This window comes from Oryza brachyantha, chromosome 3 (assembly GCF_000231095.2).
Source record: "Oryza brachyantha chromosome 3, ObraRS2, whole genome shotgun sequence".
Lineage (NCBI taxonomy): Eukaryota > Viridiplantae > Streptophyta > Magnoliopsida > Poales > Poaceae > Oryza > Oryza brachyantha.
The window spans coordinates 13,672,806-13,698,942 of NC_023165.2; the positions used below are offsets into that span (position 1 = coordinate 13,672,806).

Consider the following 26,137-nt stretch of genomic DNA (forward strand, 5'->3'; position numbering starts at 1 on the left):
TTACTGTGATAATTACTTGAAGATTGTTCATTTCAATTGCTATAATTAGTTGAAGCTGGTTTATTTTCAACCTAATCTTTTTCTTCTGCTTATATTTATTAACTAAAAAAATGAATTTTTAACTTTAAATTTAGAATTGATTTTAGGTTTTTTCACCGAACTTTATTTTCCAGCACTGTCCTTTTAGATTGTCACGTATATAATTTTTTATCCATGACTTATTTCTTATTTATAAATATGCCAAACAAAAACAATCACATATTTAGTTATACTATATTTAGAGCATTATTTTTCATCCTTAAAAAGATACTATGAGGTACCACTGTTTTCTATATAAGTTTTACTTCTATCCTTCCTTTTGTACCTCGAGCTACCGGTAAACGGTATCAAATCGTTTCTGATCATTCGGTCCAACAGTGCACGTCCTATTTAGCTAGATTCAATGGTGAGAAATACCTTGAGGTACAAAAGGAAAGATGAGAGTAAAATTCTCTATAAAATAAAATTTAGTGCCTAATATGTAAGGTACCAAGAGATACCAAATTTTACATAGAAAACCGTGCTATCTACTGTTACCTTGTCAAAGATGATAAAATTGCTCCTATACTTATTACTGAAAGCGGATATCCATTTGGCAGGATTTGATAACCGCAAAAGAAAACTACCCTATTATTATGGGAATCGACGTACGTGTTAACAGTCATCCCGTATATCGGTAAATCCAGGACAAAAAGAAACGCTCGAGAGTAACGGGGATAGGGTCGAAGGAAAACTCTTTTAAACGCAGGCGGATATTCACTCGTTATTTTTCATGTCATTTAAATGATTATGAACCGGCCTCCTCCAATATACGGAAGGCGGCCTGACACCCGGATCTAGTGGCCACGAGATCACGACCATCGGAACGGCGACAGTCACCGGTGACTAGACAGGTAGGAGGCGAGCCGCGGTGACTTCTACCAGCTTCGCTCCGCTCCTGCTCTCTTTTTTTTTCTTTTTACCGTGCTTCGCTACGAGTCAAAAATATTTTATAAAATTTAATAAACATGTTTAATCATGCTCTTACTAAAAATACTTAACTTACATAATTATCATTTATATTTTTATGAATATATTTATTATTAAATATATTGTAATTATAACCTACATTTTTCTATATTTGCACATAATTTTAAATGATTAAACTTGTGTCAAAAGGTCAACAACATTATTTAAAAAATATAAAGGAAGTATTTGACTTGCCCTTAAAATATTATCACCAAGCTAATTAACCACAACTAATATATCTAACAATAAATATATAGGTGACATATCAAGCAAGGTTTAACTAGCCAAATTAATTTATTACTAATGAAATACTCATGTATCGATCAAGATATACATCAGTTAAAAAATATGTCGTCCACGAACTACATTGTCATGGGAAAAACGACACGCAGTTATTAGGGCCGCTACCAATACCACCTAGTTCAATATTGAGTAAATATATGTCGGATCTTGGGTTGCCGATCCCCGTGGCCATCTCTAACTATTATCTCATTCTTTATACTTCAAACCGATACAAACGTTGGTTCTTGGCTGGATTTTGACTTTTTTCATTAGGCCCGGACAGATGTTAAGCTCATGAATTGGATTATAAGACAAGGCAGAAACACTGTTAATTTTGATAACAGTGGATTCTTTATAAATTTATGATTTGGATTATAGAACAATCAAAATAATCTACCCTAAAATCACAATAATAATTTTTACTTGGATTTTTTTAAAAGAATAAATGGTAATTACGTTCTCACATTACTAATTATAGATTTATACTAAAACTACACTGGCAACTAAAAGATGAAAATAAAATTAAACATAATTATAGATTTGTATTAGATATAAGGTGCAAAAAATAAATAAAAAAATGATTGGCAGGCCGATCCTAGCATCTCTCCTGACCAAGGCGACGATGTCTTCTCCACTGGGCTACCATCGCATAGTTGTTTTGGATAGCGCCGGGCAATGCGGACGGATTAGGATTGTTTGGGAGAGATTAACGGACTGAGAAAAGGAAGGCGTCGGCAAAACGGCTGCGACACGAAGGCGAGCGGACGCCAGAGCCGTGACGCGACTCTCCGTTGCGCGTTTTTTAGGAGTAGAGATTTCTTTTTTCTTTCACCAGATCCATCAGAGAATGAATATCTATTGTGTGCATCGGAGTAGCAAGTACTGTATATACCGTGTATAAATTCCACGTTTTTATGTGCTGAATTCTCGTTGGTATATATCAAATTCAAATAAGGAAATTTTAATATAATATGAGTAATTTAGATTTCGACAATATTTCTATATATACTACGTATGCATATGAGCATGGTGGTAATCTTACCATCAAGACAAAGAGATATTTAAAGTCATATCCGGTGTATTCAACCAAACAACATCTCAAATATACAGGTATCTACGTACAACCAACCAAAAGGACAACTCTTTGTTATTCAGATTCACTGTATGTAAGCAACCAAATATGTCTGGTTGGATCATTCTATCCCGGCTTAACTAAGCCTGTATGCATGGGAGGTACTGCCCAGGCCGAGGACATTTGCATACAACCAAACAGACCCATCTAACCCGGTCTTATACATGGATGCCGAAAAGGCTGTCAGCCTTATTCTTTTTCACTTACGGACAATGGATTGCCGCAGTCACGCTAATCAAGCTCCTAAAACCATTGCAACATTGTTTAGAACTATTTAAACAACTTTCCAACTTTATAACAGTTATTAATTAACTGAGAGAACTGATTAACTGAGGATGATAACACTTCACTACTACTACTACTAGATGCACGCTGTTTCAATTCGGCCCAATGTGGAGTTAACCCAAATCCAATTCCTTTTGCTTGGGATGGCAATGCCTCAACTGCTTAATTAGCGCGTAACATTTGGGAATTAATTGGTGATGAATGTGTAAGCATCCCAAAGACAAATTTGCTAAGGATAACCTTCACAGGCCAAGCTTGGGCTGATATTTTTGTAGGCCTAAACTACAATTTAGAATGGCCCAGCCTGAAGAGTTAACATCTGCAAATGGGAATTATTGAGGGGTTTTTTTTTATCCTAGCAATACCTCGTAGACCTGACAAGTACAAGTTTGGTTACATGAGCAGGTGTTTCGGCTACATTCCTGTGACCAATTACATAAAGTTTATTCTAAACACAGGAATCTCTACGACCGAATTCAATGCAGATTATTTGGCCAGCAGTGTGCCACGTGTCAGTGCCTGGCAACCTGGCTCTCTTCTTTCCCTTTCTCTCTCCCTCTCTCTTCTCTCTTTTCTTGTCAGTTCTAGGAGATTCAGAGAGAGAATGACCGGCCCCACTTGTCAATCATGGTTAGATATAAATAAGAATTCTGATTAAATAATTAATTAATAACAGTATGGTTTCATAGTTATTAGAATTAATTCAAATTTGAATCTTTGAATAAGCACAACTTGTTCATTTTTAATCTAATTCGAGTGAAACTTGAACCTAAATTTATCTAAATTCATAACCTTTCCGACAATACTAAATTTATTATTTAATAAATATAATTATATTTATGAAGTAATTAATATCCGATGGTTAAGCAGTAGTAAACCTAAAAATTTGCTAATAAATAAAATTTCATCATCTCTTTTGTTCAGTGGCTGAATGGGCCGGCTACCCACGATCCAATTGCACAGTCCACCTAACTGGGCTTTGGTGCATGTTTTGTTAATTTATAGTTAGGACCTTACATTATAAAATATTACTTTATACTCCCTGTCAATATTTAAAATTAAAAGGAACACATAAAGCTCATCATTTCGATAAAACATAAAATTTACTCAGAATTCCTTCAAATATCTAAATAAACAAATTTACACAAAAACATATGCATGCAAAAACAATCAACATAGACATCACATATACTGACAAGAGCAATAAATACATATTTAACTCATTAAATTGGCTTATCTTTAGATACTCGTGGCAAAACTCCATGGGTTAAAACGTGGTGATACTAGGCGAATGATGCACCCAATAGTACAACCATACACTTTAACACACATCAATATTTATTAAAAATAATTAATAACAACATTAATTACAAATTTATGGTTACAATCACTAGAAACTAAACTGATCCATTTCGGCAACGCCACGCGTTCTTTCTAATTTTATAGGAATTGTATGACATGAACCAGGCCAGCCACGGTGGGGCTGATGCCCTACACTACAGAGATCAAATTGGAAAGTGTCAGCGACCGACCTTTGGTCACCTGCATCATTGGAGCGATAGATATACGTCGGTGACAAGCCCATGCATATGTGGCTGGGCCTGCCCGTCAAACCATAGCCACGCACTTAGAGCAAGTTCACTAGTATAGCCAATTGCTGACTTTAAATCTATAGTCAAATTAATAGTTAATTCATATAAAATGTTATTTATAAACATATACTACATAATTAATATCTAGTCTCATAAGTTATACACACATGTATCTTAAAGTTTGTGCTGCAACTCAATATAAATTTGTGGCCTGCTGCTCTTCTATCTCATCTTTTTAAATATATTTATAGCTGGTTTATAGTCTGCTATTGTACTTGCTCTACGCCTCTAACTTTACATCTCTTCCATTACATCTTACTGCTACTAGCAAAATACTACTCCCTCCCAACTTTTTTTATGAACGTCAAATATTTACATATGGATGAGGAGTATGAAAATATATTACAAAGTATCATAGATTTTTTTATAAACTATGCTAATATTATTTTTTAAAATCAAATATAGATTGTTCCATGGTATTAGGAAATACTACGACTAATTTGTAAATAAAAGATGTAGAAAGCGGTGAGATGGTAGATTTACTGTCTCCATCACTAGAGAAATTTAAAGTAATATACATGGCTAAGTTATTTAGTTTAAATTTTTTCTTCGCTTTTATATGCATGATTTCCGAACTACGAATGGTGTATTTTTGCAAAGCGTTTCTATTGAGAAGTTCACCATCTTACCTTCACTACATCACAACACCACAAAGGAGGCTGTGGTCTATGGGTAAAAAAAACTTTTTGGTTTCACTCAGCTTTTTAAATAGACTCTTAAGTTTATAGCAACTAATTCTATCGTTGACACTATTAAATAACTATCAAATAATCTTTCAGATTTCATCTAAAAGTTGAAAAAGAACACAACCATATGCTAATGTTGCTCCTGATTTAAACTAAATATGGACTATTTCATAATATCTTAAATACTATGTGTTAATTTATAAAATGCCGTAGAGGAAAGGTGTGGCAACTGCAAATGCAGGACTAGGCCGTGTTCGGGTAAGGGAGGGATAAGTTAACTTACCTGATGCGGAAAACATAGTAATAAATAGTATATTATTAATCAATCATTAATTATTAAAAAATAAAATAAATTACTATGATTTTTTAAAACAACTTTTCTATAGAATTTTTGGCAAAAAATACACAGTTTAGCAGTTCGGAAAATATACGTGCGGAAAACGAGAGGATAAGTTAAATTAGAGCAAGTTTAATAGTATAGCCAACTATTAGCTCTAATTCATCTATAGTCAATCTAAAACACTTATAGCCTGCTCTTAGAGGGGGGGGGGGGGCGGAACGTGGCCGATCCTGCTGGGCAGAAGGACTGTACATGGTGCCAAGCAGCCAATCGATCCCAATGGTGCGTCAGAACTGTACCATTGTGCTGTTTTGGTCGGCGGTACAGCACTTTAGGGGGTGTTTAGTGCGTGAAATAAAAATTTTTTTGATGCCAATCGGATATCGGAAGGGGTTTTCGGACACGAATGAAAAAACGAATTTCACGGCTGGCCTGTAAACCGCGAGATGAATCTTTTGAGTCTAATTAATCAGTCATTAGCACATGTGTGTTACTGTAGCACATATGGCTAATTACGTACTAATTAGGCTCAAAAGATTCGTCTCACAATTTTTAACATAACTGTGCAATTAGTTTTTCGCCTTATCTATATTTAATACTTTATTTAGGTATCCAAAAATTTAATGTGATGTTTTTATGTGAAAATTTTTGGGAACTAAACATCCCCTTAGCCCTGTTCAGTTTATGAAAAAAAAGTTGGGTGTAACGTCCAACATAAATGTTTCATGGCTTGCCTAGAAACCATGGTACAAATCCTTTAAACCTAATTAATCCGTCATTGGCACATGTAAATTACTCTAGCACTTATAGCTAATTATAGAAATTATACTCAAAAGATTCGTTTAACGATTTTCCTCATAATTTGCCATTAGTTTTTTCATCTATGTTTAATGCTCCATTTAGATGTCTAAAAATTTGATGCGATCTTTTTGGAAAAAAAATTGTGTACTGAACAGGGCATCAGTGGAGTGTTGTTCACTTTTTTTCTCTCTCGTTTTTGAGCCAAAGATTAATCGTATTTAGTACTAACAGTGTGGTCAGATGCAAACTCTTCGAGCAAATTATGCTGTCACGAACCAAAAATAGCTCATGGAATTTTTTTTTCTGATGAGCTTTTATGTAAATTGTGATGTCAGATTAACATGACAATAGAAGCCACGATAGAAATCGTGTACATTTGAAACAAAAATGTTTATAAAACGCAACGTGGCTGTACGCACACAGAGCAGTCGCACGCTTGATCTGCATGAATGTTTAACGTTAACCCCAGTGGTGTTCAAAATTTGAACACAGATTTTTTTTTAAAAAAAATCAAATGAAACTTTCAACTCGAATTGAAGAACTTTTGGTTTAAAACATGAACATCCAAAACATTCATATAAATACTCGAAAAACTGTATTTCAAAACCTTGAACTTTTAAAATAACTTTCTTCCCAATTTGAATTTTTTAGAAGTTTTGGTTGAATTTCTGAAAGCTCCTTCTGGTGTCTCCAAACGTTTACCTCAAATCACAGAACTTCCCATTTGAGAATCAAAAGGTTTCACCAAAGTGTCGATGACTAATATGTAGGGAAGAGCATCCCAACATCTCTCTATCTCATTCTCTATCCTGAAAATAGAAAATAGAGGACGAAGACAATAAATTGAGCTTTAGCAGAACGGTCATCCTATCATCTATTTTTGGATGTCATCCATATTAGAAGAGAATATTTATATTTAGATGATATATCTCCATCCTTCAAAGAGATATAGAGGATGTCATATATAAATGATCTAGTAGAGTAAAAAAGATATGAATGATGAAACTATTTTATATGATTATCCAAATAAATATATGGATGACAAAATTTATATAAGCCGTTGGGATACTCTGAGGACAACGTAGAATTGATCCGGAGCCGAATCTAAAAAAGATAAAAGTGATGGACCCCACCAACCGTTGCTCGGAACGAAGCATGTAAGCGTAGAGATCGAGTGAAGTGAGCATCGGTGTCTCATACAATAGGAGGAAGAACTAGACCTTTTGTTTGCTCAATTTCTTGTTGGGAAGACACCAACAACCGGGAAGAAGGAAGAAGGGAACACATCTTAAGCTCGACGATGTCTTGGTTGAGAGGATGGTGTCGAGGGTAAGGATAGATGTATGGTCTTGGACTCCAAGGCCACGTCTTTGGTAACTGGTGTAAAAAATATAGTAATAAATTAGTACATGATTAATTAATTATTAAAAAATAAAAAAATAAATTAATCTGAATTTTTAAATTAACCTCCACGTATAACTTTGTTTTTCTTAAAAAAAATATACTGTTTGGTAGTTTAGTAACTATGTACCAGAAAAATGGTTCAAGTGATACGATTGGGAACAGTCGTGGAGGCATGAACGTGGTCAGGAGTAGAAGCAGCTGGGTGCGACAGGTTGGTAGCGAAGATTGCGATCGTCGGCAAGTTGCCGAGACAGTGCCGCAAATCCGAAAGCAGTAAACCTCGGTTAGTTTTATTTTTTAGCTTTTTTATTATCATTAAAAAAGTATCTTTTAAATGACCCACCAAAATTTTGTAAGATGATATTTTTTTACTGCGTATCTCCCTCGAAAAGCAGAATGAATCACCATAGTCGGCAGCGGCGGCGGAGGGGCCTGCCTCTCCAGAGATCACCGGTAAAAAAGCAGCAAGAATCTCCGCCCCCACCACCTACGTACGAACGACAAAATTAAAGCGAGTTTTCCCGGCAACACGATCGGCGGCGAGACGAGCAGCGGTCGACTGCTCGAGTCTCGCCACCGACTGCAAAGCAAGGTGGGACGGAAGGAAGACGAAGGCCGGGGAAAGGCTCGCTGCTGTCTGCCCCCGTACGCGGGCCCACCGCGCTCGTCCCGCCGTAGATCCCGATCGATTAATAAATTAATTTGGCTAAGCACCACCGATGTCTGCCATGCCAGATTATTTAGGCGATCTCCACTAGATTTTACTGTAGCTTTGAACAGATTTTGTGTAAAATAACGCCTCGTTGTTTTTTAAGATGATGAAAGATATGACAGTTGCATATAGTGCACGGAACCAAAATTAACGCGTTTTGTTTGGTTCATCGTGTATTTTTATACGGTGTTTGAGATATTTAAGAAGGATTAAAATATTTTAAAGTATTATATGTTTTAATAGATATTTGATAGTATAGCAATTAAATTAATTGTAAAAAGTGGAAATCTTAGTTTAAAACGATCAAAATCAGAAACTTTTATGTAAAGCTTTTACGCGAAATAAAATGTTTGTGAGTCTGGATAGCGTGTACGAATCAAAAGTGCCTTATGCGATACAAATGCCTTGGAAAAAATATAAAATCGTGGTGAGTTATATCGTAAGACCAGTCTTTCTGATTTTTTTTTGGAGAAACTTATCTTTGATTTCTAGGAAAATATAGGAAATGATATGGTTTTTTTAATTGTCGTGTTTCCTCGATGATGCACGTGAAGTGGCTAAACATGCCCAGAGCAGGTGCAATAGCAGACTATAAATCAACTATAAACATATTTTAAAAGAGGTAAGACAGTAGAGAGAAGAGTAATGCGCTACTAATTTGTAGTTTAGTATTAAGGCTTTATAGATAACTGTTATATGAATTGACTATTAGATTAACTATAGATGATTTAGAGCTATGTAGTTAGCTATATTATTGTACTTGCTCTAAAATGGCATGCCATGTTACGTCGTGTCACCCAGGCTGAGGAGGACAGTTACCAACTGGTCACACTGTGTGTACCTACAATACAACTGCCAGAGGATTATAGTGATACGATAAAGGTAGTTGCTATTACAGCTGACTCTCTTTATCATAACATAAGTAAATTTGATGATACGAGAAAAGAGAGAAAAGGAGAGAAAAAAGTTATTGTCATGCATGGTAACGGCTTAGAGTCGACTCTTAGTATTTATTTAAGAGAACTTTCTTGCATGAGGGTGTATAAAAAGAAACTAGCGTAAGAAAAATATTTTATTGCATTGACATAGAAACACACCTAACACTACCTTTATATATATCATTATAAAATAGACTTTTGTTGCTGACGTAGCTTAGATAGAGCCCACAATGGACTCTACCATTGAACATGCCCTAAAACTTAAAAATCTAATTTAGAAATATGTGATGATAAATTTATACATATATTTTTTAAAAAAATACGCAATTTAATAATTCATAAAACTTATGCTTAATTACCGAGAAAAATGTTGAGAACAATATGGAGAAAGAATATAACTATACAAATCGACCGACATATCACTCAACACGGATCTTAGGTTGTGTTTAAGATGGCTCCAAGATAAAAGATATAACATTTTTTTATTTTTATGATATCTATTTAATAATATAAATAATAAAATTAACTAATATAAAGTTAGAATTTTACTATAGAAATGTGAAACAATAAAATTCTATATAAAAACCTTTTGCAATTCACATACTTATTTATTAGGTTGAGAAACATGGATTGAAAGCTTAAAAAGATAGAAAATTCTAGGAGAGTGAAAGCAGACTTAAGGGGATGTTTGGATGAATACAAATTGCCTAAGGTTGACATATATTTCTAGCTAACATGTCAAACTTATGGCCACCAATGCAATTAAAGCCACACTTTAGCCAGAATAGTATATATTTGTCACACTTTTATGAGTCAATGATATGTGAGATTCTTATAATAATTAAATAACTTACTACAAGTGCGCCATGAACTAAACGGATGCCTTAGCTTGAGTTGTGGCATGGTGAGAGAAATTATGGCAATGAACCAAACAGTCCCGGACCCTGGTATGGTGGAACAAGCTCCATTATGTTTACGACGAATTGACGCGCTCCAACCACGGCTGTCGATTACTCATCCATAACCACACACGCTGGTACGTAGTACAAACGTACGTACTGACGACCAACTAAAATGACCTTAGAAGCCAAGTCTGTTCGTCGATATGCATATATCGATCGAACAATACAGCAAGGAGACATGAACTCACTGTACCTGGTCCTGTAAACCACAGCAAAATGACAGAACGGATGATCAATTTGGACAGGTTAGCGAGGAACGCATGCAGTGACCACCCCCGGCCCATTCTTCTTCCATTATTGCTCATCTAGTCTAGGGCATTCATTCATTTGCCATAGATGCAGCCCATCTAGGGCCCCACACTTGGCTACTACATCCGTTTAATAATATAAGATGTTTGACTTTTTTTTAACATTTGATCATTTATCTTATTTAAAAATTTAATATAAATATAAAAAATGACAAGTCGTGCTTAAAGTTTTTGATAATAAAGTAAGTCACCTGCTAAATAAATGATATTTCTATAATTTTTTAAATAAGACAAATGGTCAAACTTTACAAGTAAAAAAAAAATCAAACATTTTACATTATTCAATGGAGGGAGTATGTTTTTTACTCCTACAGTGGCATCATTAGAGGAAAAAAAAAAGAGAACCTTCTATTTAGAAAACTTGATTGGTTATCCTGTTATGGTCCAAGATTTTATTTACAGAGAAGCACAAAACATAGGATGGTGGAATAGTGGATGCTCCAAAGTCTAAATACTAGAATGTTATATACACGAGGTTACATCTCTGACGGAAGACCACCACTTGTTATAGCATGTGTTAGGTCTTGTTTAGCTCCTAAAAACTTTTTTTTAGAAAATATCACATCGAATCTTTAGACACCCGAATAAAACATTAAATATACATGAATATTAAAACTAATTACACAATTATGCGAGAAATCGTGAGACGAATCTTTTAAGCCTAATTAGGACGTGATTAGCCACAAGTGCTACAGTAACCAACATGTACTAATGACGGATTAATTAGACTCAAAAGATTCGTCTCACAGCTTTTAGGCGGAATCTGAAATTTGTTTTATAATTAGAGTACGTTTAATACTTCAAATGGGTATCCAAAAACTTGATTTAATGTTTTTATAAAAACTTTTTACAAACTAAACAAGGTCTTAAAGTGTATATATATTTGTGACGGTAAGTAGTCATGTGTATTGTTATATATGTATGTGTGGATGTATATTTTAAGATGGAGGTGGTGAAAGTTTACAACTAATCCTTTACTGTTGAATGATATTTTTAATTCTTGTCAAAAGACACCTGCCTAGTGTGCACACCGTGGATCAAATTAAAATGGAATCACTGTAGTACTACATCTGTAACACTGCTTGCTTACTGACATGTGAACTTTACGTGCTAATGGATCCACATGCTTGTGAGTACTCCCTCTGTTAAAAAAACGAATTCTCCGGTTTTCGTGTCCAACGTTTGAATATCCGTCTTATTTAAAATTTTTTTAAAAAATTAGAAAAAAATTAGTCACACATAAAGTACTATTTATGATTTATCATCTAATAAAAACAAAAATATCAATCGCAAAAATTTTTTAATAAGACGAAGAGTCAAAAATTAAAGGTAAAAAATAAAAAATTGGTTTATTTTGAGACGGAGGAATTAGTACTGCAGAAACATTACTACAGATGATCTGAATCTACAAAAATTACCTTGATGTTTTAATACTCCCTATGTTTCTCAGACTTATGCTTATAACCTTGTCCAGTCTATCTTATTTTATATTTATCGTAAATATGTAAAATTATAGTTCAGGTTTAAAGTAAATAAAACAAATGATTATAAAGTACCTTGTAAATAACTTTCGGTTTGTCTCAAGGCAAACAATATCAAGTTTAATTAACTTTATATCAATATAGCAATATTTTTAAATGAAATTAATATCATATAACAATATATTTAATGGTGGATTTACTAGAACTACTTTGATGTTAAGAATGTTAGTATGTTTTTTGATAAACTTGATCAAATTTAAATATATTTGACTTAGTATAAATAAAGTGACTTGTAATATACAAGGGAGGGAGTGGTATTTTTTTTGTGCACGATATGATATATTAGAGTTTAAATCTCGAGATGAATCTGACCAGTGGGGCTAGATACATTTATGTCGTTCTACCAACCAAAAATGAATATATTATTTGATATGGTATCCATTAGAAAATAGCCATATTTTAGGAGTGACTTGCTCCAAAAATCAGCTTTTGTTGTGTCAAGATTTAAAATCATGAAGTCGTGATGTTCTATAATAAATTTTTGCTTCAAATAGTTCCAACATATGAAAATATACTGATAAAAACATTCATAAAATGTTGAACTATAAGGTTTAAATATATAAGGATATCTACTGTAGTCCAACTTTTAAAATATATAAAGAGAAAGATAAAGACCATTATTTGTTTAAAGAAATAGATCAATATCATTCAAGTACGGTTATCCAATTTCAATACTACTTTAGAGACGCAGTGAGCTGGAAAAATAATCTCAAAACGATCAGACAAAATAGGTCGAACGAATAAAATAAACATTATTCCTCCAAAGAAAGAGAGTTTTTTTTTTAATGGTTCCACTGACATATCACCCCATATTTCAGATATTGTGTCATCCCAAAACACTTGCACCTACTTATGACTATATGTCAAATTTTAAAATTTCCAATCTCATCTTTATAGTTATTTTTAGTTTTTTTTCACTTCTCCAGTCTTGGATCTTAGATCACTAAAAATATATATATATATATATAAAAGTTTTATTCACAAATTTTTTAATTTGCAAATATTCTATTTATTTTTTCATAAGAAAATAGAATCGGTCTTTGGATTTTGAAAACCTTCAAATTTGGTTTGGTTTTGATGTGTCTCTATCCCTCCAACATTGATCAGTCGTCACTCACACCACTTATATCCCCCCTCACTCGGCTCACTCACTCAGGCCTTTTGTTTAGTTCTCAAATTTATTTTTCAAAAACATCACATTAAATTTTTAAAACCAAAAAACTAATTACACAGTCATGGAAAAAATCTTGAGACGAATCTTTCGAGCCTAATTAACCCATAATTAGCCATAAGTACTACAATAACCAACATATGCTAATGATATATTAATTAGACTCAAAAGATTCGTCTCGCGGTTTCTTGGCTAGTCGTGAAATTCGTTTTTTCATTCGTATCCGAAAACCCCTTCCAACATCTATCAAACATTTAACGTGACATTTATCTTAAAAATTTTCTTAATCTAAACACCACCTCACTTTCCCCTCCTTCCCACCTTCAAATTCAATTCAGCTCCTCCTCTGATCCTCCTCCAATTTCCATTTCTATTTCCAATCCCCATTCCTTCCTCTCTCCCGTGTATATAAACCCTTCTCCTGTGCACAGCAAGCTCGATTTCGCTGCAAAATCACGCCCAGATCCTTCTTGCTCTCGCTCGCGACAAGCTGAATTTGCAGCAGTCGGCGGCTTGCCAAGAAACGCGAGGCTGGGAGGAGGGAGGGGCTGACGGATCGATTCGATGGCGGTGACGGGGACGTCGGTGGCGGCTGCGGCGACGATGCTGGCGGCGGCGGCGGCGATCTTTATCACGTTCGTCGTGTGCTTCTACCTCTTCCTGTGCGCCAAGAGGTACCGGGGCGCGGCGCCGACGATCGGCGGCGGAGGGGGAGGGGAGGGAGGGAGGGGCCGGGCGCGGTTCGTGTTCGGGGGCCCCGGGGATGGGGGCTGCGGGGGAAGGGGGCTCGACGAGGCGGCCATCGCGGCTCTGCCAAGGAAGGAGGTGGCCGAGGGGGACCCCGCCGCGGACTGCGCCGTGTGCATCACGGAGCTCGCCGCCGGGGAGGCCGCCCGCCTTCTGCCGCGGTGCGGCCACGGCTTCCACGTCGAGTGCGTCGACATGTGGCTCCGGTCGCACTCCACCTGCCCGCTCTGCCGCTGCGCCGTCGTCGACGAGGCCCCGCCGCCGCCCGCGCCGGAGGCCGACGCGGAGTCGCCCAACTTCCCCACCAACGTGCTCTTCTTCGGCTCCCAGGACGCCGTCCGCACCGGCGGCGCCGCGCCGCCGCCGCTGCCCCCGCCGTCCCACCTCCACCACCAGCAGCAACCAGCCATCCCGCCGCAGCCGTCGGCGGGACCCATCGCCGGAGTCGCCGCCGTGGTCGAAGCGGCGAGAATAGCGGCCCTCCGGCGGCTGCTAGGCTGCGGCGGCGCGACACCCCCGCCGGCGCCGGCGCAGTCCGACCGCGACGTGGAGATGGGTCTCCCCGGCGGCGAGAGCAGCGCATCGCGGCCGGCGACGAAGCCACAGCCAGGTTCTTGATGCGAACTGCTGCACTTCCACTCTCTCTCATCATCTTCTTCCTCCTCCTCTTCCACTCTTCTCCCTTGAGCCATTGAGGCATCATCGGAAGCAAGTGTACAGATGATCCCCATATGTATAACCAACTATATAAATCTACAGTTTATAGCTACAAGATTTGGATGCATTTTGGCAAATCCGTTGTTGGTCCAGTTAGCTCCGGTTTGCTTTTTTTTTTTCCACAGTGAATATATCGAGCAAAAATAAAGCTTGTTTCTTATGATGGGTGAAAAAGATTCTTTAGCCAGTATATTAGTGTAAAATGTCAATTCGTAATCACATTCATGTAAGGGCGGTGTTTGTTTGGGACAAAGAGACTTATTTTTGTCCCTTGTCCCATCGAATATCTGAACGTTTATTATAAATTCGCGAGACGAATCTACTGAGCCTAATTACTCTATGATTAGCCTATGTGATGCTACAGTAAACATATTCTAATTATAGATTAATTAGGCTTAAAAAATTCGTCTCGCGGATTACCACTTATTTCTAAAATTAGTCCTTTTATTAGTTTATATTTAATACTTCAAATTAGTGTCTAAACATCTATGTGATATAGGGGCTAAAATCTAAGCAACCCCTAAACTCTCTGATGAGAGGAGCATCTGTGTCCTGTGGAGGCACATGTGGCCATGTTGGACACGAAAGCAAGATTTTGACTAAAGCCAAACCAGTACGTAACTACTGGAGTACCTGACAAATATCTGAGTACACTACAACGCCGTACTGTCTGTTCCTGAAACTATGGTGGTCCGGGTGACGCACAGCTCCGAAGCCAGGAGTGCGCTAATGGTGTTTTTAGACGGTTTATCTTCGTGATAACTGTAGTTATTGTGCCGGTTAAGGATATATCGATGGTGGTTATTCATTTCGCTTAAACGGTATATTTGGAAATAAAAAATAATTGATGAAATAAACTTTGACATACATATTCCTAGCGATTAAAAAAATAAAGATTAAAAATAAACCAAGTGGAAAAATATCAAAACCAACTTGAAATTTGATGTTAAAATTTAAATTTTAACTTGTAAACAGTTTATAAGTATAAGCGAAAATGTATAACTTTGCTCAGTAAAATCATTGTACTGTACTGTAGCCTGTAGTACTTCACCGTAATGCAACCAATGCATCAGCTTCTGGCAACAAAAGCGCAGCCCAAATTTCTGCCATCCCCATGGCGTTTTCTCCATGGACAAGATCATCCTGTCGGCGAATGCAATGCCTCGCTCTCAGGAAAGAGGACAGTGTCCCGTGTGCCGCCGTGTAATTAGTTAGGCCACATGGGCATTCCACGGACGACAACGGCTGAGCTCATCTTACTCGACTCACCGGTAACAGTAGATGGTGACGAGAAATTCAAAGTTTGGTGCTTCCAGCGAACGCTGTCAATGGCGAACGGCACACACAACTGAAAGCAGTTAGTGACTGATAGCTTATTATATGCATCAGCTCATATATAGCATAGCACGAGCACTAACAGCATGCTAACCAGATCCAATCAGAGTGGATCACGTTTGAACACTGGTAGTTGGCTGGGCAGACTGCACACGTGGCAACGACTAAGGAATGAGTAATCAAGGCTTGATTATTCGTTTTTCTTATTGGAGAAAGCCAAAAAAAAAACGTATTTGCAAATAAAAACTAATTTATTAATAAAACTTTTTTTACATGTTCTTAACAATATAAAAGTCAATGCTGTAAAATAAACTATAATGAGAAAACTTCAAAATCAACTTTAAATTTAAAATCAACAATTTATATTTGGTCTTATGCATATCATGGAGTAAACTAAGGATGGGCATGGGTCGATCCACGGGTAGTTTAGGGTCAGTTCTAGTTCAACAAAATAAACTAAGTTTCAATATAAAATGAAATTTAGTTCATTTAGTTAAACTAGAGTCGATTCTAAAATACCTACGAGTTGACCCACGGCCATCCCTAGTGTAAACAGAAGCGGAAAGGTCAGGTCAGGGTGTAAATACAATAGCAGTGCATATCATGGACTGCTGTTTGTGCTGGTGTCTGAAGCTCTGAATCTGGAGAGACGAAAACCTGCGGTTATGGATAGGCATCGGCCGTGTCATCCTCCTCATCGCCTTAAGACCCATAATCACAACGATACAATCGCGTCGCTGTCCGGTTATACATGATTACTCAAGACATTAATCAATAAATATCTCTCTCTCTCTCTCTCTCAGAGGTCCTACGTAATGTCCGTCCCCAGCAGAGCTATCGCCATCGCCATTGCTGCACACCTCTTCTTCCTCGCCTCACCTGCTCTCTTCTCTTCTCTGTGCTTTCTTCTGTTCTTGCCATGCCAAATATATATATTTTTGACCACGGATGGAAACGAACTCGTCGTCTTCTCTTCTCCTGCAGTTCAAATCATAATATGTATCTCTCGATCACGAGGTTTATCCTCCATGACGTTGACATAGATGATGCAAAATTTGGGTTTGGTTTTGAATTTTTTTTTGTGTGTTTGTTTGTTTTTGGATTTTTGTTTGGCGTTTTGGATTAGTTGCGTATCTCCTTTTACTTAGTCATAGTGTCTCTGTTTGGATTTGGTGATTACCGAAAGCCTATCATGTCAAGTATCCAGATAGATAGATATTTCACTTTCTTGACCACGTTATGATTTTCTTTTTCTTTCTTTGTTTGAGAGGAGTTTGATCAAGATGGATCATGTAATTTCAAATTTGGACGCGATAATATGCTTGTTGCAGATGTGGATACGATCTTTTTTATATTTGGAATTCTTGATTAATCTTGTCCTTGTGCAGGTTTGGCTGTATCGTATTATCGTATATGTGTGTGATAACATAATAGTGATATACTGATAAACCTGCCTCTGTTTTATTTTTCATTTTTTTTGCCTGTGGTGACAGGGAAACAACGTTGACTCTATATGTGCATATGATACCATTAATCTCTCTAGTTTTTTTTAAATGATTGTTTTTTCTATTCTTTGCTTTTAAGCAAGATATGGGAGAATTGCTGACATGATTGTGCCCATGACTCTGAAAATCTTTAAATGGCGTTGTGGGTCGAAATTAGACAGAGTCAGTGGGTCCCCAACTAGAGTCGAGTTTCACCAATAAACTTGAGCTACTCCATTTGCCAAAATGCAGGTCCTACTAATAAAATAGTAGTATGTGCAAGTAAACTTTTGTGATACTTTTGACTATATCAGCGCGAGATTCTCAAAGGAGAGAAAATCGAGTGAAACTTTTGTTGGTCTTGCTTATTTTGATTTTTTTCCCCCTCTGTCTTAGAATTTCAGTGCTTAATCGTTCAAATGCGTCCGAGGACAGAGTTACCACTTGTCTAAAAAAATGATATTGCATTCCTTTGTTGTTTCAAAATTATATGGTTACCGAAGTTTGTTCAGTGCCCTGCCATGCCAGGTACAGATATACAAAGGACAAGATAGAGAAATTTTTAAAGAAATTGAATCCTAAAGAAAAACTCCTATAATACCCTTTAAAACAAATGATTGGGGTCTCTACGATTCCTTTGAGATTCCTATAAAATGGCATGCTTTGGGCATCTTCTGTATTTAAAGAATAATGAGATGAATTGAACTATTTTCTGTGACTATAAAATTTGAGCATCCCAATAAAGAGGCTCAAACCTCTTAGAAATTTTCAGATATGTCTACCTCTTCTTTTCAATTCTGTTTCTCAGGTGGTCCAGCCAAACACTTATTTATAGTATTTTTGTGTTTTATGTCTTAGGACTCAAACATCTAATATTGTGTTTTCCCCTAATTTCAAAGGAGCCCTAACATACACTCCCATCTTTTCGCTTCTACTTATACTTATAAACCAAATTTTAAATCTTAAATTTAGAATTAAATTTAGTTTTTTTTCACCATATCTTATTTTTCAGCCTTTTTTTTAAATTCACTAAAAATACATATATAAAAATTTACAAATTATGTTTCGTTTGACGTTTGGCTTTTCTACAAAAGGCCTACAATCACCCTAATAATCTACTCCGGTTTCTTTGCAACATTGGCACTGCACACAGCTGGAGTGGCTATGATGATGCACACAGCTAGAGTGTGGTACGAGCTAGGAGTATGTTGTATTCAGCCGCGGAATTTGTCTCGGCAACAGCCGGCAGAGCCGTCCGCGTGCGCCGACAATAAGTTGGCGAGCTGACTTATGAGCCTCGCTCGATCGAGTGAGCTCAAAGTTGCAGCAAAAATAATTTGATAGAGTTTTTATATTTTTATAGATCCAAAGATAAGATTGAAAACAGACTACGATAAAAAATATCAAATCTACTAAAATATTTAAATTTTGATTTATAATCATAAGCAGATGAGAAAAGATAATCAGCACGAGCCCTTCTTCTTTTGGGAGTGACAATGATTATTAGTCAAAGCATCCTCATTAGGCGTATAGGTTTTAGATAATGGAAGCACACTCATTAGGTCTATTATATTTAGGCTACTCGTCGATCGCCTTTGGTGTGACCACCTCGTAGCGTCGGATAATTTAGGTCGCGTTTTTTTTATTTTCTTACTTACGGATGATAGATTATCAACTGGAATGCCTTTTTAAGTTTTGAAAGTTTTCTTTATTGGTATTTAGAAACTTTTAAAATATTTACGCCCCTGAATTATTATCTTGGTTTCATCTGTTACCCATCAACCAAAATCTAAAAGAGTCCAGGGCTTTACTGAATCTCTTCTGCCATAATTTTTCAAAGTATATTAATCTCTACATAGTTAAATTTTTATCAAGAAAAATACTATATTAATGAAAAATTATGAAATTGATGTCCATTGGTTGAAATAGTAAGTTATTATCGTGTTAAACAACTAAAATTCGATAATTTATATATGAAATAACCGCCGTTCGATAGGAGCCTTTCAAACTGTGCCTGTTCGACAAAGGGTTATTGGTAAGGGAAAAAAAAGTGCATACACATGCATGCTGTCAACAGTGAAACCATCGAACAACCATAGTTCGACATGCCGTGGCACCTTTTGACAAGCCATTTGATATGGTATTTGTCGAAGCCTGGTTGTCTAACGGCCATAAAGTAGCAAATGTTGAACATTAGCGGTTTAATAAATCATCTGACATGACACATTAAATAATTAAATGTAGATTTAAAAGTTAACAGTGTCAAAAAAAATTAAAGGAAGTAGTTGGTTTTCTTTTCAATCAACTAAAGCAAATATGCAGCGGAAATAATACCAAACAATATTAAAAATATTAAAATTGGAGCACAAAACTAATCACTCAAATACTTAAAAATTCCAAAACAGTACTATAATATGAAGCTCCATGTATTGGGAGCTTTGCTATCTTTTCCCCATGTATCGGGAGAGGCTACCATACCTATGACTCGTTTGGGTGTGCACACCCCATAAGGTGTGGAGGCCAGGTTTAATCTAATCCATTATCTAAAAAAATATGAGGCTCTAGCGTGCGTAGAATACTACCACCCCGAACAAAAATCATTATAACTTCACCAATTCAAATCCGTTTGATGGTAAACTTTTTTTTAAGGGTTTTGATGGTAAACTTGAAACATAAGTTCTAGACAGTGTCTAGGACTCTAGGTTCCACTTTTGCCAATAAACACAAAAATCAATGGATGGAACTGAAGAGATCTAAGGCCTTGTTTAGTTTGAAATTTTTTTTAAAAAACATCACATCAAAACTTTAAACATACATTTGAAGTATTAAACGTAGTCTAATTATAAAACAAATTTCAGATTCCGCCTAGAAACCGCGAGACGAATCTTTTGAGTCTAATTAATCCATCATTAACACATGTTAGTTACTGTAGCACTTATGGCTAATCACGTCCTAGTTAGGCTTAAAAGATTTGTCTCACTATTTACTCCATAACTGTGTGATTAGTTTTAATGTTTATATATACTTAATGCTTTATGTAGATGTCCAAAAATTCGATGTGATGTTTTTGGGAAAAGTTTTTGAGAACGAAACACCCCCTAAGCAAACTTTAATCTAACCTAAAACGGACTGACGTCCTTTACAACATAAATTGATTAAACACTAACCAATAGGATTGCGCCAATCTTAATAGGCATAAACTAGATTTCAAAAACGAAACTAGCTAAAAACTATACTCAAATCCAACGCTTAGAACAAAATACGGGAGCAATTTAAGATTAGTGAAAAATCTGGCAAACTCAAGCGGTGAGAAATCCGAATTGAAAAATGGAAATAAAATTGATCTCTCTCTCTCAAACCCAAACAAGGGATCTGGATCAGGTGAAGTTGTAACTAGAACTGCAACTTTTGCAGTCGTTCCATCCATCCATTGAATAATGAATCAATGGCTAGATGGAGAGCTATTCTCTTTCTGTCTTTTTCTCGATCTGCACTGAAATTATCTAGTAGTAAACCTAAATTATTTTATTCCGAACTTCATAACTTAATAATTCAGTGATTGTAAATTTCATATTTATAGAAAAATTTAAAAAAATCATATTATCATACATCCGTCATAAAATATAATTATTTATGTGTGTTTCTGAAAATTTATCTGGACATAGCGACAGCCATATATATTTTGAGAAACACGCAAAAATACTTAGGAGTTGATCGTTTAGCTTTTTCAAGAAAAGTCAAATGGTGTTTTCATAAATAAAAAATAATTTACGAATAAGTTTGTTTATGTAGATTTTCTGAATGATCTAAAAACTAAAACTAAAAAATAAAATACAATGAAAAACCATCAAAATCTACTCCAAATTTAAGATTGAATAAATTTTGGCTTATAAATACAAGTAGAAGCCAAAAATATGAGGTCGTTATATTTTGAAAGGTTCCAAAAATTTTATTGGGATGAGCATGGAAGAAATAATTAGGGAGTAGATTTTGAAAGGTTCTTCCACGCTCGTCGCAATAAAATTTTTGGAACCTTTCAAAATATAACGACCTCACATTGTTGGCTTCTACTTATATTTATAAGCCAAAATATATTCAATCTTAAATTTGGAGTAAATTTTGATTTTTTTTCATTGTATTTTATTTTTCAATAATAAAATAATTTAGGTTTACTACTAGATAATTTCAGGGCAGATAGAAAAATGACAGAAAGAGAATAGCTCTCCATCTAGCCGTTGATTCATTATTCAATTGATGGATGTAACGACTGCAAAAGTTGCAGTCCTAGTTATAACTTCACCTGATCTAGATCCCCCAAAAAAGACTATGTTTGCCCTTACCTTTATCTCTATACCTTTTATACCACAAAGTAGGGACTAGGGACAGCCCAGTAACCAAATGACTTGGTCCAACATAACTCAGTTAACATATAGTGCTACCATATATACCAGAATTGTAGGGTCACTGCTTCGCTTTTTTGAAAAAGCAAACAATATATTTACAAACAAAAATTATATATATATATATATATATATATATATATATATATATATACACACACATATACATGCATTTAGCGATCTAAAAGCAAATGTTAAAAAATAAACTAATATAAAAATTTTCAAAAAACAACTCAAAATTAACTACAATAAAAAAACCTCAAAATCAATTTTTAAGGTTGAAGTTTACTGGTTATAAATATAAGCAGAAATCAAAAGAAAAAAACCTGATAGTTAAAATACTATATTAGCAACATGCCAACATGCATCTAAAATACCACGTTGGGCGCGCGGGATGTCATTCCCTATTTCTTCTTCCTAGCTAATCTTGTTCTAAGGGTATTCATAATATAATAATTAGAATAATGTCTATTTAAATGAGTTGTCACGTAAAATAAAAGATGATGTGGCAAATAAATACTTTCTTCGTCCCAAAAAATTTAGTCTAGTACTCACATCCTTTAGTAGGTTGATTTTCTATGTGACAGAGGGAGTAAATAAAGAAAGAAAAGAAAATCATATCTCTTATATGATATATGGCTTCTGCACAACATCCAAAATATAAGGGCACGTACAAAGGGCTCTAATTGTTATCTCTATCGCTGCATGCTCGCTGATGTGTAAGAGAGAGACGATAGGAGAGAGAAAATTAGTTGTTTTGTATGGAGTCAGCAAAACATTGATTCTTGGCGTATAAAACGAGTAGACAACCATAAAATCTGCTTCATAAAATCTGCTTTATACGTGTGCTGACTCTAATTAGAGACGCTGATCAGATGGAATGCAAATAAGGAATTAATTAGTCTAGAGACAGTTTGAGAGATTGTTCTTTGTACGATGAGTTTTCTCTGCTGACGTTGCTTGAGATAGAGCCCATAATAGTTTCTACCATTGAACATGCCCTAACAAAAGATAAGTAATAAAAATGTGAGTAATATTATTTGGATGGTAAGAATAGTGTCTAGTACTAACATATAGAACATAAAAACTATGACTAGTGTTTTACCTTAGTGCTGCTCTAACGTAACCCGTTGCGCAGTTTTTCTGATCCCTTCATTTATGATCACCAAATTTCTGATCCCTTCATTTATGTAACCAGTTGTGTTTATCTTCCCTAAAAAGAAAGAAGGCTATCTGAACCCATTTTAGAGTCTCTCCAGCTAACACAATCCAACAAACAAAACTCCTGCTCCTGCGAATAAGGACACACCACAACTACCTACACCCAACAAAACAGCAAACCGAAGAAAAAAGAACAAACTTGCATGCATTGCCTTTGTTCATCGATCGTTTGATTTGTTCGCGATCGTTTTGTAATGAGAAATATATCGAACAGCTGATGCGCTGCGCGTCGCATCGCTCCATCTATCGGAGGAATCGCCTCGCGCCGCCGACGCCGCCGCACCGTCGTGACGTCGTCGTAGAGGGGCTATCTCGCAAGCGCGGGCGGCAATGGCGGACGGCGATGGGCCGGGGAGCACGAAGCTGATCATCGGCGGCCTGGCGGTGCTCCTGCTGGTCGTCATGGTGATCGGCACGGTGGCGGTCGTGTTGATGGACCACGCCGCCGACGACGGCGACCTGAACAAGCGCGGCATGAGCTCGACGACGCGCACCGTGGACCTATTCTGCGCGCCCACGGACTACCACGCCACGTGCAAGGACACCCTGGCGCGCGTCCTGGCGCGCTCCTCCGACCCGGCCGACCACCCGCACGCCGCCGCGGCGGCGGCCATCACGGCGGTAGAGCGGGAGCTGGCGCGCGGGTTCGAGCGGTCGTCGGTGCTGGAGGCGGTGCGGGGGAGCAACGACACGCTGGTGGTGGAGGCCCTCCGCGACTGCCGGATGCTGCTCGACGACTGCCGCGGCGACGTGGCCCGGGCGCTCACCAGCGTCGCGTGGCGTGGCGTCGACGGCCCGGCGCAGGACCTCCAGGTGTGGCTGAGCGCGGTGATCACGTTCCAGGGCTCCTGCGTCGACATGTTCCCCAAGGGCCCGATCAAGGACCAGGTCAGGGACACCATGGAGAAGGCCCGCGAGATCTCCAGCAACGCCATCGCCATCATCCAGCAGGGCGCCGCCTTCGCCGCCATGCTCGACCTCCACGCCAGCGAGAGCCACCCCGACGGCAACGAGGTCAACGTCGACGTCGACGACAGCCACCACGACGAGAACCGCCACCTCGAGGAGTTCTCCTCCTCCTCCTCCTCCTCCCCCGTCCCGACGTGGGTAGGCAACGAGGAACGGAAGCTGCTCGCCGCCGGCGAGGAGTTCGTGTCCGGGCTCACGCCGAACGTGACCGTGGCCAAGGACGGCAGCGGCGACTTCACCAACATCTCGGCGGCGCTGGACGCCCTGCCGGAGACGTACATCGGGAGGTACGTGATCTACGTGAAGCAAGGCGTGTACGAGGAGACGGTGAACATCACCAACAGGATGGCCAACATCACCATGTACGGCGACGGCTCCAAGATGTCCATCATCACCGGCAGCAAGAGCATCGCCGACGGCACCAGGATGTGGAAGACCGCCACCTTCGGTACGCCACGCCATCGATCGCTCGCCATTGACACGTTCGTGTTCTTGCGTGTGCATTGCCTGGAAGAAGTAAGGTGTTCTTGATGCATGCAGCGGTGGACGGCGACCGGTTCACGGCGATGAGGCTGGGGATCAGGAACACGGCGGGGGAGGAGAAGCAGCAGGCGCTGGCGCTGCGGGTGAAGTCGGACCGGAGCATCTTCTTCAACTGCCGGATCGAGGGCAACCAGGACACGCTCTTCGCGCAAGCCTACCGCCAGTTCTACCGGAGCTGCGTCATCTCCGGCACCGTCGACTTCATCTTCGGCGACGCGGCCGCCGTGTTCCAGCGGTGCGTGCTGCTCGTCAAGCCGCCGCTGCCCGGGAAGCCCGCCGTGGTGACCGCGCACGGCAGGCGCGACCGGCAGCAGACTACCGGCTTCGTGGTGCAGCACTGCCAGGTGCTCGCCGACGAGCAGTTCTCCGGCAACCGGTCGTCGTCGTCGTCGTCGCCCTCGCCGTCGCCGGCGCCGCCGCTGGCGTACCTCGGGCGGCCGTGGAAGGAGCACGCGAGGACGATAGTGATGGAGTCTGTCCTGGAAGGGTTCGTGCACTCGCAGGGCTACATGCCATGGGAAGGCAGGGACAACCTCGGCGAGGCGTTCTACGGCGAGTACGGCAACACCGGCGCCGGCGCGAACTCCACCGGCCGGCAGGAGCTGCACGGGTTCCACGTGCTGAGCAAGGACAAGGCGATGCAGTTCACGGTGGGGCACTTCCTGCACGGCGCCGACTGGATACCGGAGAGCGGCACGCCGGTGACGCTAGGGTTCTTCGGCTGATCGATCCATCGACTGCATGCATGCGCACGTGTGCTGTGTATTTGTACGGGAACTTGGTCGGAATGTACGTACGTACGTACGGTGCATGGATGCGTTGCTAGGTGAAAGGGGGTCGATTTTGTAAAGCAAGTATGTGTACAAATTAATGGTTACATGTGGAGATCGAGCAAGCAGATACGCATTTTATCCAAGCAGTGTTACATATGGCCATGCATATTTTCACATCTTAGGCAATGTTTAGTTAAGAATTTAAGATATTGAAACTTTTACTGTCGGTTTTATATTATCATAAAATTGCAAAATCTATAAAAAAAGTCTATGTTATTATGATCACAATATTTTTTTTGTCGAATATGTATGTACATTTTCTTAACCTGGAATTAAAAGTTATTTGTGATATATTAAAGTTTCAAAGGGTTAATTAAATCATATCCTAAAGGTCATTTTTCTTATAACTAGATAAAGGTCAAAACTATAAATGATTATCGGAAATGTTAATTTTTTACACTTCAGGTGTGGCAATCAAATGATAACAAAAGTTTTGAAAAAAAAAACTCACTTGATCCATTCTCTTATATAAAAATTCTCACATACACACGCTTAAAGAGACTAAGGCCCTTACTAATCCAGATTCTCTCGTTTTTCATACGCACGTATTTTGATTTTTGCAAAAAAAATTCTATAGAAAAGGTGCTTTAAAAATTATATTAATCTATTTTTCAATTTTTACAACTA

General features: G+C 38.2%; 2 protein-coding genes across 2 annotated transcripts; both read left to right on the forward strand.

Moving 5' to 3' along the window:
* The first annotated feature begins 13,576 nt into the window (after positions 1 to 13,576).
* On the forward strand, positions 13,577 to 14,788 carry LOC121053879 (E3 ubiquitin-protein ligase EL5-like). The gene has a single exon (XM_040522249.1). The coding sequence runs from the start codon at positions 13,826 to 13,828 to the stop codon at positions 14,624 to 14,626; it is 801 nt and encodes a 266-aa protein (XP_040378183.1). The 5' UTR covers positions 13,577 to 13,825; the 3' UTR covers positions 14,627 to 14,788.
* An 8,462-nt stretch (positions 14,789 to 23,250) lies between these two features.
* On the forward strand, positions 23,251 to 25,722 carry LOC102709069 (probable pectinesterase/pectinesterase inhibitor 13). The gene is made up of 2 exons (XM_040522486.1): positions 23,251 to 24,582; positions 24,675 to 25,722. Exons 1-2 carry the CDS (start codon positions 23,496 to 23,498, stop codon positions 25,400 to 25,402), a joined length of 1,815 nt encoding a protein of 604 aa, XP_040378420.1. The 5' UTR covers positions 23,251 to 23,495; the 3' UTR covers positions 25,403 to 25,722.
* The last annotated feature ends 415 nt before the right edge of the window (positions 25,723 to 26,137 follow it).